This window comes from Microcebus murinus, chromosome 11 (genome assembly GCF_040939455.1).
Source record: "Microcebus murinus isolate Inina chromosome 11, M.murinus_Inina_mat1.0, whole genome shotgun sequence".
In the NCBI taxonomy this organism is placed as follows: Eukaryota; Metazoa; Chordata; class Mammalia; order Primates; family Cheirogaleidae; genus Microcebus; species Microcebus murinus.
Genome location: NC_134114.1, coordinates 58,375,812 through 58,390,569, shown reverse-complemented (window position 1 = coordinate 58,390,569; position 14,758 = coordinate 58,375,812). Strand labels below are relative to the sequence as shown.

General features: G+C 38.0%; 1 protein-coding gene across 2 annotated transcripts in view; it reads right to left on the bottom strand.

Annotated features, from left to right (window-relative positions):
• The window catches only part of MSH3 (mutS homolog 3), a 181,933-nt gene that overhangs the window by 78,158 nt on the left and 89,017 nt on the right, over window positions 1-14,758 (bottom strand). For both annotated transcript variants that reach the window (XM_020290125.2, XM_020290126.2), the window contains exons 13-14: window positions 6,186-6,318; window positions 327-514 (exon numbers count right to left, since the gene is read on the bottom strand). In XM_020290125.2, the coding sequence (XP_020145714.2) occupies window positions 327-514; window positions 6,186-6,318 (321 nt within the window). The remainder of the gene's footprint in view (window positions 1-326; window positions 515-6,185; window positions 6,319-14,758) is intronic.

Genomic DNA, 14,758 nt, shown 5'->3' with positions numbered 1-14,758 from the left:
AGGAAATGAGAACAAGATGCCATCTGACACCTGTTTAGGGGTTAATAGACCGCCATGACTTGGCTTTGCCTGGGTTTTCATCAACTGATACTTGGGGAAGTAGTACATCTGTTCTAGATGGTGAACTGCCTAAATTTTATAGCCTAAGTGTTACTTTCAGCTGTAATGTAAAACTTTTATTAGGATCCAATCATGTTTCTAATTATATATGTGCTCATTCAACTTTTATCATTATTCTAGCAAAGATTAAGAATCCACACATCAAATGGCAAATGTACTGGATTATGTTAACTGCTGAAAAGGAAGAAATGGGGTCTGGTACTTACTTGGCAGCTTGTTCATTAAGTATTTTAAAGTAATGCTCCACTGGACTTAGAAGTTCTGGAATTTCTAAGATAACTGTCCGGAGCAAGTCTGACTGAATGTGGGAATTAACAGCAGGTATTAATGCTTGAAGTTCTGACTTCAGATGATACAGGGTTTTGACAATCAAGAAGAACTCTTGAGTAGAACACTGAAAATAGAAAAATAATTTTTTTTTTCTAAATAGCATAACATACATGAAAATGAAGTTTAATTAGTGAGCTTTTTAAAGCTAGGATCAGAATAAAGCAAAATTTTAATTTAAACTAGTTAGCTGAAATAAAGTATCACTGATATTTTCTAAATGAGGTTAAACACTGTATAGTGTTTTTAAGCTATAAAGACAATAATGTGAGCCAGGGATAATCAAACCAATACTTTCTTAGTATCTTTTCATTTTAAAATACATTGACCATGTGGCAAAAATACAGTAAAAAATGTGAAGGACAGTATCTGTAGGATAAATGAGTGATAAAAAGCAAAAGTCTTCCAAATATAATGGGCTGTTACAAATACACAAAAAGATGAATAATCCAAAGAACGGTTAAACAAACTGAATGTACAGCTCATTGAAAGAGAACATCCAGTAACCACTTGATTAACTTCATACATAACCAAAGACAAACAAGTTAAAAACACAAGATAGCATTTTTCACTTATTAGAATGTCAAAGATTTAAAAGTTTGATAAAAACTATATAAAACAGGATGAAAAAAATATTTTTATATACTATTAGTAGAAGCCTAATCTTTTCGAAGAACTTGGCATTTCTTCCTAATTTTTTAAAAGTACACATATCCTTTGAATAAACAATTCCACTAAAGAATTTATCTAAAAAATACTTAAACAAGTAGTGAAAAACATGTGTACATTGAACATGCATAGTAGCAGTGTTTGTAATATTAAAAAGATGAATAAGGTAAAAATATCCATTAATTGGGATCTTATTAGAAAAAACTCATGCAGTTCTGGTGTGGGGGCTCATGCCTGTAATTCTAGCACTTTGGGAGGCTGAGTAGGAAGATCACTTGAGACCAGGCATTTGAGACCAGCCTGAGCAATATAGCAAGATCCCATTTCAAGAAAGAAAGAAAAGAAAGAGGGAAGGGGAAGAAGGAAAAGAAAGGAAAGAAAAGAAGAAAGGAAAGGAAAGACAGGAAAGAAAGCACGCAAACAAGAAAGAAAGATTAGCTGGGAGTGGCGGTGCATGCCTATAGTCCCAGCTACTCAGGAAGCTGAGGCAGGAGGGTTGCCTGAGCCCAGAAGTTTCAGGTTACAGTGAGTTATGATCATGTCACTGCACTCTAGCCTGGGCATTGGTATAAGACCCTCTCTCAAAAAAGAGGGAGAGGGGAGAGGGGAGACAGAGTAAAATATTAATAGAAGATACTGTAACCATGAAATAAGGAGGCTATTTGAAAGAAAAGAAACATTCAGAGAAAAAGAAAACAACAAAAATTCTTGGAAATTAAATTATGATTGAAGAAATGAAAAATTCACCAGAAGAGGTAGAAGATAATGAAATCCTCTAAAACCTAAAATTTTATACCCAGCCAAACTATCAATAAACTGTGAAAGTAAGGGGCAAAAAACCATTTCCAGATATTCATGTTTTAAAAACTTTACTTCTAACACCCTTTCTTAGGAAGGTTCTAGAGGATGTCCTCCACCAAAATGATGGAATAAACCAAGAAGAAGACATGGAATACAGAAAACAGAAGATTCCACTCAAGGGAAGTAAAGGGAATCCAAGTTGGTAGCTCTACAGCAAATATAGAGGGCAACCAGTCAAGACTGGATCAGGTCTGAAGGCTCTAGAAGACAGTTCATAAGGAAAATAAAATTGATAGACTATTTGATGAAAATAAATGTCAAGATGAGAGGATGATTTAAATTAATAAGGCACATCATAAATAGTATATATAAAATGGATTAATGCTAACTCAGAACATATTAAAAAAACTATTAACCACAAAGGATACAATAAATTATGCAAAAATAAGAAGTTAGGTTGAACTGAGCAAAGTTGAATTCTAAGTGTATCATAAAGCAACTCTTATCCAGAAGGACCTCCCGGTACCCCCATAGAGGGTTGTCTGCATAAGTGTGGAAACTTAGCAGCTTTTTGGCCACAAGTAAATGATACATTTAACAAAAGTGAAGAAATAAAAATAAACATTTGCAATATAATTTCTGAATAATAATCTCTTGTAATTATTATAATTAGAAAGGCAAGAAAGGGATTAATTTTCCAAGCTCAGATGTGATGTAAAGTCAAGTCAGCAAGAGAAGCAAGAGAAGCAAGAGAAGAGAACACCAGAAAGAAAAGTGCTTTACAATGAAATGAAGTTCCAAGAGCCAAAGGCAGGATGTTTTCAAGTTTCTTCTTTTTTTTTTTTTTTTTGAGACAGAGTCTCACTCTGTTGCCCAGGCTATAGTGCAGTGGCATCAGCCTAGCTCACAGCAACCTCAAAGTCCTGGGCTCAAGCAATCCTACTGCCTCAGCCTCTCGAGTAGCTGGGACTACAGGCATGTGCCACCATGCCCAGCTAATTTTTTCTATATATTTTTAGTTGTCCAGCTTATTTCTTTCTATTTTTTTAGTAGAGACAGGGTCTTACTCTTTGCTCAAGCTGGTCTCGTACTCCTGACCTCCAGTGATCCTCCTGCCTAAGCCTCCCAGAGTGCTAGGATTACAGGCATGAGCTACTGCACTCAGCCATTTTCAAGTTTCTTAAGCAAAAGTATTCAAAGAAGCTGCAAGGAAGCTGAGGATAAGGTTAGTAAAGTAGCTTGCTCCTGAAGTCACTGTGTTCAGCTCCACTTCTGGCACCAACCATCTCTGTGGAAAAGATCTCTATCATTGACACCATAAAGACACCTATTTGTGGATATTCCAGGGCACTTTCCACACAACCACACAGCCTAGGCTGACCACTGCCACAACATCCAAACAGTGTTCCTCCATTGTATGGATTTCACGTAGTTGGCACAATCATACCCAGGACATCACTGACTATGTAGGGGATACAGCAGAAGCTTATTTAACCTACTGATAAGGAAAAGACCCATGCTTGATGGTGTGTTCCAAAAACCAGCAAACTAATCCATAAAAAATTATGTAAGTAAAATTCAATGGAAATCAAGCAGGTGGGAAGGGAAAGGGGTGGATGTACACTTATAACTTTGACTCAAACTGTACAAAAGCAATTCATGTTACCAAAACATTTGTGCCCCCATAATATTCTGAAATTAAAAGAAAAAAGTTAAAGTTCTGGCTGGGTGCAGTGGTGCATGCCTGTAATCCTAGCATTCTGGGAAACTAAGGCAGGAGGACTGCTTGAGCACAGGAGCTTAAGACCTGCCTGAGCAAGAGTGAAACCCTGTCTCTAGTAAAAATAGAAAAATTAGCTGGGCAACATGGTGCATGCTTGTAGTCCCAGCTGCTCAGGTGGCTGAGGCAGGAAGATCACTTAAGCCCAAGAGTTTGAAGTTGTTGCCGTGAGCTATGATGATGCCACAGCACTCTAGCCAGGGCAATAGAGCAAGACCCTGTCTCTAAAAAAATATAATAATAATAATAATTGATGTGCTTAGCATTCCTAAATTTGGTTTGTTACTGAATGATTTCTACTCTTCACTTTTTAAACCAATCTTTAGGCACATTCTTGTGTAAAAATTAAAACAGCAACAAGGTATGGTTTCTGAGTGAGCCATAGGTTCCCTCAGTAAAACACATTTTGAAATCAAAAATAAAAGTCATTCTTTCACTACATATTGCTCACTTTTAAAATGAATTAGAGTCTAACTTTACTAGAGTTTTGAAACTTTTATAAATACACAAACCTTATGAAATACAACCATCAAAGTAAAGTTTACAACGAGGCAGCAAAGGATAATAGAAATCATAGTGGCATGAAATAATGCCGCCATCTTAATATCATATTCCAGGACATTCTGACTTAGCTCTTTTGATTAGCCATTGAAAATTTTTTCAGCTTTGCTCCTCTTAAGAAAAACAAAAATCTCTGACATTTGTCAGTGAGTCCTTTCAAGTGCTGAAGACAAGGTGCCTGGAGATCTGTTGCTTGATGATGGGTTATATGCACTGATTGTCAGGCTAAGGATATAAAACAACAAATGGTTTGGCACCCACTCTGTAACCTCAAAAATGTCAACCATAAAACTCTCAACTATCAGCACAACTGCTCTTTTTGCCAGCAAAACAACAACACAGTGTAGCCAGTGATGGCGCAACAGATTCCACTGACCCCATGACCTACTCATGCAACTTTTTCCCCAGGAGTAGTAGCCCCAATTCTGGCTTATACTTTGTTTTCAAATTTAGCTGAAGCATATGAAACAGTTACATAAGTCCTCTTGGGCACCACAAGTATTCCCCAAGGTAGTGTACTTATTCTAGTAAAACTTTGTGGGGAACAGGGGCCTCAAAATAGTTAATACTACTGAAAAATTGGTCACAACTGAAACTTAGCATATAAAAATTGTTCTACAATAAAATTATTAAATTGGCAAGGATTTACATTCGAGGAAATATATAATTTGCTTATGAAAAGTAGCAACCAGGAAAAACATGCAAAGGCCAGTCAAGACAACTATGTCAAACATGGTAGTGTCCAAAAGACACAGCCACTAAAAACACAGTCAAGAACACTGAATCTAACTAAATGCAGATTCTGTCACTTACTAGCAAGTTACCAATCCTCTTTTAGCATCATATTAGCCAAGGTAATGCAAGCAGTTGTAGCATTAGATATAATTTCTCATTAGCATGAAGGTAATAAAAATAGTATCTTTTCAATGTCATAAAGTTTTCACAAGGAAAAGAGTATAATGCATGTGAATGACTTCTACAAAAGGTAAAACACTATAAAAATTTTATTTTTTTTTATTTTTTGAGACAGAGTCTCGCTTTGTTGTCCAGGCTAGAGTGAGTGCCGTGGCGTCAGCCTAGCTCACAGCAACCTCAAACTCCTGGGCTTGAGTGATCCTTCTGCCTCAGCCTCCCGAGTAGCTGGGACTACAGGCATCCGCCACCATGCCCGGCTAATTTTTTATATATATATCAGTTGGCCAATTGATTTCTTTCTATTTATAGTAGAGACGGGGTCTCGCTCTTGCTCAGGCTGGTTTTGAACTCCTGACCTTGAGCAATCCGCCCACCTCGGCCTCCCAAGAGCTAGGATTACAGGCGTGAGCCACAGCGCCCGGCCTAAAAATTTTATTTTTAACAATTATTAAAAATATAACTAGTAATTTATTTTAGGCATATTTTGAAGATAAATTATTTCTGGGGTATAGCCTCATTTTTGCTATGACTAAAGTGATAAAAATCAAAATTATGCTTTATTACCTGCCTTCAATATCCAAACTTATCTGTATACCAATACCACTACAAATACTACACCAGCAGATTTTTTGTTTAAGTCAAACAAATTGTTCTAAGATCAAAAGAAATATGGTATCTCTTTTCTAAAGTAGCAAGTCTAATTAAATTTCCTATTTTAATAATTTTCTACACTTTGAGGATGAAACAAGAGAATACCCCATATTATAATAAAAGGGCTTCTAAATGTATTGCTGTAGTTAATAGAAGTGAGAATACTATTTACAATGGAAAAATTAGTATAACCTTAATTTGTACAATTAAAATTTCTGAGGATTCAGCTATTCTCTCATGTTATTTTCAGGATTTTACAAAATAAAATAATAGAGCTGTGAGATGTTTTTTTTAAACATATAATGTCTTCATGTTAAGGAATCTTATTGACTTTAATAGATTTGGTTTCTATCATACTTACTTTTTTGTGATAAATGCTACAGAGTCCTCTCTCTATATCAGGCAATTTACGTAGATGGTTTTCTATCTGACCAAACACACTAGATTCTGAATGGAGAACTTCAGATACAGCATCAAGTCGGGCATTTATTTCCCTATAAGAACAGAGTGATAGCAATTATTAGATAGATCTAGGAACTCAGATATTTCCCACTCTAATGCCCAGGACTATGAGACAGCCACTTAGAAAAGCACAAAGAAGACTCCTCCATATCTTTGGTCATTCCCTGCCTCTTATTATCATCTGAATTAAAGAACAGGTACCATATAAGGAAAGTCATTAGCTGGGTGGGACAAGACTGGCTCACCAGGCAAACACAGAGACTGTATTTCCCAGTGCCCCCTGCAGTTAGATGTAGCCACATACCTGAGTTCTGAAGTATGGGTAAGGAATTACATGAGCCACTTCTAGCCCTGACTCATAAAAACTTCCTGGGTACTGGGGGATGGTCATGAAAAAAAGAAAAAAAAAAAAAACTTCCCAGGTGAGCTTTCACATTTACTCTTTCCCTTCGTTGCTGGTTAAATGTTGAGCTCAGAGCAATCTTGTGTGCCACATGTTGACTCCACCTGCCTGAGTCCATGAGTGGAGCAGAAAATCCTCTACTTTCATATCTATAACCAGTTGTAGCAAGAAATAAAATTCTAATGTATTTAACCACTGAGATGGAGAACTTATTTGCTATAATAGCTTCCATTACCTTGGCTTATATAATAGATCTACAGTGAACAACAAGATGACTAAGTGGTGGTGGTGGTAATGGTCAAACTGATCAACTGAATGAAACAAAACTAGGTATAGTGAGCCTGAGCAAAGACTGGGGAGTAGCAATAGAAAGTGCAGAGGATATGACTTCTGAAGACTCGGGAGATTAGGGTTGCAAGATTTTATCAATGATAACACTTTAAGAGATGGGGCACTTGGGAAGAAGTGGTGAGGTCTTGTCAACTTAAAATGGAAATCTGATAGACTAAATATATCCCAAATGAGATGTGGTCCATGAAGTACCTATAAACATCAAAGGTACACATCAGATATAATGGCCACATGTGATATTGAAAACTAAGATAAGAAAACACTTCTGGTGAATAGTGGGCCCTCAATAAATTTTTTTAAATGAATGAATGAATAAGCAAGTGGGCGAAAGCATAAAATGATCTTTTAGGGGGAAAAGAGGGACCAGCCACTGAATAAACAAGTCTCTCTTTCAAAATTCTGTTGATAAACATACACACTGATATGAAGGGGAAATCTTACTTAAATCAGGTTCCTATCTCAATGACAGTTCAATTGAGTACTTTAAAATTAGTTGGGTGCTTTTATCTTCACTATCCTTATAATTACCTTTGAGATCAAGCCTTTTCACAATATAGAGCCACTATACAAACTTTAGGTTTCATTTTTGTTCCATTTTTCTCTGGCTCATACCCTCCTTTGTAGAACAAGCATTTGGTTCAAGCATAATGCAGTAGAATAAGACAGAGATTTGTAGACACAGACTGGCTCCTATGGAATCCATCCACTTCTCTCCTTCTCTAATGCCACAACCCCAGTGTAAGTGAGAATCATTTCTTGCAAAGACTACTGGAAAAGCCTCCTAACTTTCCCCCCTACATCCACTTTCTCGAATTCATCCTCCACACTGTAGCCTGAACAGTCTTCCTAAAACCCAAATCTGGCCATGTCATATCTGCTTTAAGCTCATCAATGACTTAACACTAATCTTAGGTTCAAATCTAGAATCCTTAACTGACCTACGAGACGATGCCTGCTGACCTCTCAAGTCTCCCCTCAGGTCACCTGTCACTCTGACTCAACTTCTTCCAATGTCTCAATCACTCCAACTTCTCTGACACTGGGCTTTCACATTTGCTGCTTACTTTTCCTAGAAGACTGCTGCCCACTGGCTACACTTCATCTGGTAAGCTCCTACCCACTCTTCCTCTGAAAGTACTTTCTAGACTCACTAGACCAGGTTGAATCTCTTTGCTATCCTTTCTCATACCACTCTCTTTTCTCTTGCCACAAGGGGAATCATAACTATTTCTTTTTCAATTGGAATTTACTGTGTCACTGTCTTTCCCACTAGACTATAAACTCAGTGAGGACAGTGATCATTTCTTCATCCCTGCAGCTCCAGGATCACAATATATGCTCAATAAATAGCTCTTGAGTTCAATTCAATTCCAAAGACTACATATAAAATAAATCAAGATGAGGTAAAAAAAAAAAAAATTAGATTTTCTTTTCATACTATTGTTGTGATAAAATAAATCAATGTTTTACTCTAACATTTATCCAAAATGCTATACAAATATAGTTTTACTTTAATAACTCACTCCTGCATAAATGAAAGATGATACCAATTGGAATAGACTAAGCTGATGCTACAGATGGTTTCAGGACAGATAAAATAATGCCATCTGTGAACATATAAGACAGCCTACACAAATAGCTACTGTCTCAAAAATTTTTAAAAATGTTCTGAGTTATAGAAAGATAAGAGCAGGGGTTTAATGAAAACCTAAGCCATATTTATGAAATCTACCAGAAGATTTTCTTTAATAGATATAAAACTATAAGTTTCTTAGGGAAATGCTGTTGCTAAGTTGGTTTGGAATCTTGGAAAACACAAAGAAAGCAGCTTTTACTCTAGCTTAGTGTTAACGCAGGCAAAAGCAGCATGTTCATTATGCATCATTTTGGTTTTAACCTAACCTTCTTTAGGGAAGCAATAGCTCAGAGGTTAAGACTTGGGATCAGAAGGCAGGTTGACTTAGTTCAAACCCAGGCTCTGCCATTCACCAACTATGTAGCCTTGCCTAGTTTCTCCATCTATAAAATGAGAACAGCCATGGGCCCTAACTCTTGGTATTACAAAAATTCAATGAAATAATACATGCTTAGGCCGGGTGCGGTGGTTCATGCCTGTAATCCTAGCACTCTGGGAGGCCAAGGCGGTGCATTGTTTGAGCTCAAGAGTTCAAGATCAGCCTGAGCAAGAGTGTGACCCTGTCTCTACTAAAAATAGAAAGAAATTAGATGGACAACTAAAAATGTATATAGAAAAAATTAGCTGGACATGGTGGCACATTCCTGTAGTCCCAGCTACTTGGGAGGCTGAGGCAGAAGGATTGCTTGAGCCCAGAAGTTTGAGGTTGCTGTGAGCTAGGCTGACGCCACAGCACTCTAGCCCGGGCAACAGAGTGAGACTCTGTCTCTAAATAAATAAAATAATACATGCCTAGACTTAAGACAGTGTCCACTACATAGTACTCATTAAATATTAACTATTACCATCATTGTTACAAAAATTTTTAGTAGACACCAAAAGGGACAGCATGAGAGAGGGAGAAATAGCACCCAAAATACAATCTTGAATAACTATATGTAGACAAACCTTAGAGCATAAATATGTACACAGGTATTTTGTGCAAAGTGAACAAGGAAGGAATATACAAGAAGAGGTAGTCCTAGGATCTTGAGTGCTAAATCTGACACATAGAGATGATCTGAAGTACCATGTTAAAACTGGTTAGTAGGCTGCATAGAGAAAAAAGCATGTTATAACCAGTTATGGATGCCTAAACGGGCAGGGAGGGAGTAAAAGGGTGAGGGGGACTGTTTATCACAAATTTCTCATTTATAAACCACCCCATTTCATCATTGGGGTAGCTATAATTCCATTTTATTTCCTATATACAGATCAGAATGCAAATAAATAAGAATGACTTCAAAGTTTTTAAAAATAATTCCAATACCTTAGAATTGTTCTTTAATTAGTAGTAACAAGTCCTTCCAAGTAATTATAATAAAGCAATATGTCAGACCACCAGAATAGAGATTACTTTAGTACAATCAGTGAGAGATTTGGCAGTAGTGACAAGTAACAAAACAGGAAGTAGCATTGCCAAATGAATGATAATAAAGGCTTTATTCCAAGATTCCTTCTAGTATGCTATAGTTGATCTTATAATACTATACAATCTAAACAAATGAAAAGAAGGCAAGTAAATAATTTCACTCCACATGCTCCCCACAAAAAAAGAATCTGAGTTCCTAGGTATAACAAATATTCTTCTTTACCACCAGAGATCCAAGGACTAAATGTGGGTGTCACTGGAGTCCTTCACATTTGAAGATGAACTAGGTGAGGATGTGAGTATCTATTGTGTATGGCTGTCACTCAGAAACGCAGTGTGTGACCCACCACTATAGCCACTGTTAAGAGTCAGTACTTGCTGGTTGCTACTTGTGGAGATGCTCCTGGTGTGAAAAGGCTGAAATACAAACTGCTGAGGGGTTGTTTGTTTGTTCACTAAAAGCTGTACTTTAGAAACAGATGGCACAAAATGTATAAGTTAAATTCAGACGGTAACACATTGGTCATGTGATATGACTAAACCACTATATAATCTTCTATTAGAAACATGAATCATAATCCCTTTCCTAGGACCTAAGCATCACTACCTGCACCTATCTAGCTTTGCCTTTCACATACACCATTCATTCATTCATTCATTCAATGAACAATTACTGAGTACTTACAAAGTACCAATTGTAAAAGGTGGTAGACATTAGGGGTTTAAGTATTAACAAGAGACCTTTTTTAGTCACAAAGAATTTAGACCCTAATGACGAATAGTAAAACTTTTAAAAAAGAATTAATGGTAACAATGTGATAAGATGATAAGATTATAACAGGGTTGTGATCCAGGTAAAATGGGAACACAGAAGAGAAGGATCTAACCAAATTTTAGGGTCAGGGAGGATTTCCTGGGGGGTGGCTATTTTCTCAGTGGAGACCTGTAAAGGATTAGGGGAAGACAGAGGGTAAAGGTGTGAAAAGTTGACAGTAGGAGCCAGAGAGGTAAGCAGAGGCCTGATCATATGAGCAATGCAGGGCACATAGGAGCTTTGACTTTATCTTGGAGACAATGGGATTCAAGGCTAATTTGGGATGTCCTTAAGAACAGCAGCAGAAAGATCAGTTAGAAAACTGCCTCAAAAGTCCTGGAAAGCAACACTGAAGGGCTGAACTTGAATAAAGGATATGGGAATGGAGAGAAACATGTATAGTGTCAAGAATATTAAGGAGGCAAAATTAACAGGAGTTGTGACAGATTAGATGAGAGAGGAAGAGGAAGGAAGGTATATGTTGAGTGATGAGATGCACTGTGACATCATCCACAAATATCATGTTCAGCTGTGCAGATCATGAAAAGAAGGTTTATAAAATTTATAAAATTTTAAAATTACATCTAAAGAGCTATTCTGAATATTTACATTATAAATCATCCAAAAAGTTTTAAAGGATTATTATTACTATATGTGTTCTGATAATGCAACATTTTGGTCAACAGAGTACAATTCACCTTCTTCAAAATATTAAATAGGGGGGCAAAATAAATAAATAAATAATTAATTAAAAAATGTTAAATAGAACAATTGTCTGACTGCTACCCTTCATTATCAGTTTAGGCAATAAACCCAAGCTTTTGAAAAAAGCAATATGAATTCTGTGTCTGGGAATGGTAGGAATAGATACTTCCAGATCATTTCTCCCACTAAGGACAATTTTAAAAGCCAGAGGAAACATAAAACTATGTTCATCAAAGCATCAAAGAATTAACAAAATGGTAATTAATAACCGTACCAAAATCTGAACACAAGCAAGAACTCAGAGAAATAATCAAGCAGTCAAAGCCACTTTTGTACTGAAGAGACATGCCAGGAAAACCTACTGTGAAAATGAGCTGGCCCCAGAGTAAGAATGAACTTGCAGTCTTATTTAGCACCATTTGGATGGACTAAAACATCTTAAGCACTGAACTTGAATTAAGATGGTCCCAAACTGGTTGTGCCACCAGACACCTGGCACAAGCAAACAAAAATCCTCTCTGGGGCCGGGAGCGGTGGCTCACGCCTGTAATTCTAGCACTCTGGGAGGCCGAGGTGGGCGGATTGCTCGAGGTCAGGAGTTCGAAACCACCCTGAGCAAGAGCGAGACCCCGTCTCTACTATAAATAGAAAGAAATTAATTGGCCAACTAATATATATAGAAAAAATGAGCCAGGCATGGTGGCGCATGCCTGTAATCCCAGCTACTCGGGAGGCTGAGGCAGCAGGATTGCTTAGCCCAGGAGTTTGAGGTTGCTGTGAGCTAGGCTGATGCCACGGCACTCACTCTAGCCTCGGCAACAAAGCAAGACTCTGTCTCAAAAAAAAAAAAAAAATCCTCTCTGGGAGAAGGCACCTTCATCCTAGCCCTTACGTTATTCCTAAGAATAAATTTCCAAATAATATAACCAGTATATAAACAAAGACAACCAAACACAAAAAGAAACCAGACGATTAAGAATTAACAGAAATAGGCCGGGCGCGGTGGCTCACGCCTGTAATCCTAGCACTCTGGGAGGCCGAGGCGGGCGGATTGCTCAAGGTCAGGAGTTCGAAACCAGCCTGAGCAAGAGCGAGACCCCGTCTCTACTATAAATAGAAAGAAATTAATTGGCCAACTAATATATACAAAAAATTAGCCGGGCATGGTGGCGAATGCCTGTAGTCCCAGCTACTTGGGAGGCTGAGGCAAGAGGATTGCTTGAGCCCAGGAGTTTGAGGTTGCTGTGAGCTAGGCTGACGCCATGGCACTCACTCTAGCCTGGGCAACAAAGAGAGACTCTGTCTCAAAAAAAAAAAAAAAAAAAAAAAAAAAGAATTAACAGAAATAGGCCAGGTGTGGTGGTTCACATCTATAATTCCAGCACCCTGGGAGGCCAAGGCAGGAGCTCAGGAATTTGAGACCAGCCTGAGCAAAAGTGAGACTCTGTCTCTACTAAAAATAGAAAAAATTAGCCGGGCATGGTGGTGCATGCCTATAGTCCCAGCTACTCGGGAGGCTGAGGCAGTAGGATTGCTTGAGACCAGGAGCTGGCCACTGCACTCTAGCCTCTAGCCAAGGCTACAGAGTGAGACTCTGTTTCAAAAAACAAATAAACAAAAAAAAACAAAAGAAAAAAAACCACATACACACACACAAAAAAGAATTAACAGAAATAATTGATAATAGGAACAGGCACACAAACTATCAAGCTATTGGAAGAAAATTGAATGATAAATACTCTGAATCCACAAAGAAGTTACCAAAGGAAAGCAAAAGAAACACAGAACAAAGTTGGGTGCAGTGGCTCACGCCTGTGATCCTAGCACTTTGGGAGCCTGAGGCAAAAGGATCACTTGAGGCCAGGAGTTCAAGACCAGCCTGAAGACATAGCAAGACCCCATGTTTACAAAAATTAGAAAAATTAGCCATGCATGGTAGCATGGGCCTGTAGTCCCGGTTTCTCAGGAGACTGAGGCAGGAGGATCACTTGAGCTTAAGAGTCTGAGGCTGCAGTGAATTGTGATGACTCCACGGTACTCTAGCCCTGGCAACACAGTGAGACTCCCTCGGGAAAGGAAAGGGGAAAGGGGAAAGGGAAGGGGAAAGGGGAAAGGGAAGGGGAAAGGGGAAAGGGAAGGGGAAAGGGAAAAGGGAAGGGGAAAGGGAAAAGGGAAGGGGAAAGGGAAGGGAAAAGGGAAGGGGGAAAGGGAAAGGGAAAAGGAAAGGGGAAAGGGAAGGGGAAAGGGAAGGGGAAAGGGAAAGGGAAAGGGAAAAAGAAAAGGGAAAGGGAAAGGGAAAGGGAAAGGGAAAGGAAAGGAAAGGAAAGGAAAGGAAAGGAAAGGAAAGGAAAGGAAAGGAAAGGAAAGGAAAGGAAAGGAAAGGAAAGGAAAAGAGGAAGGGAGAATGGGGAATGGGGAAGGGGGAAGGGGAAGGGGGAAGGAGGAAGAGAAGGGGGAAGGGAGAAGGGAAGGGAAGGGGGAAGGGGAATGGGGAATGGGGAATGGGGAAGGGGAATGGGGAAGGGGAATGGGGCAGGGCAGGGCAGGGCAGGGCAAGGAAGGGAAGGAAAAGAAAAGGAAAAGAAAAGAAAAGAAAAGAAAAGGAAAAGAAAAGAAAAGAAAAGAAAAGAAAAGAAAAGAAAAGAAAAGAAAAGAAAAGAAAAGAAAAGAAAAGAAAAGAAAAGAAAAATACAGGAAAGAAAAATACAGGAAAGAAAAATACAGGAAAGAAAAATACAGGAAAGAAACAGAATAGTTTGAGAAATTAGAAAGCAAATTGGTTATGTAATATCCATTGCTTTACAGATGATCTTTCTTTGCTCTCTTTGTAACAGTTTTATCTCTGATTTAGTGTTTTGAGTTTCACCATGATTTAGCAAAATGTGGATTTCTTGTTTGTTTTCAATCACTCTGGATCCACTCTGCTTTCTAAATCTGAGGATTCACATCTTTCATGATTATGAGAAATTCTCCTTTATCATCTCTCTAAATATTGTCTTTCTTCCCATTGTAGTTTTATTTTCTTCTACAAATCTGATTCTAGGTTTGTTTTTCAATCTCTTATATCTTCTATCACATTGTCTGTGCCATATACTAAGTAGTTTTTTCAGATATTATATAGCATTTGTTATTATATTTGGTCTTGTTTAATC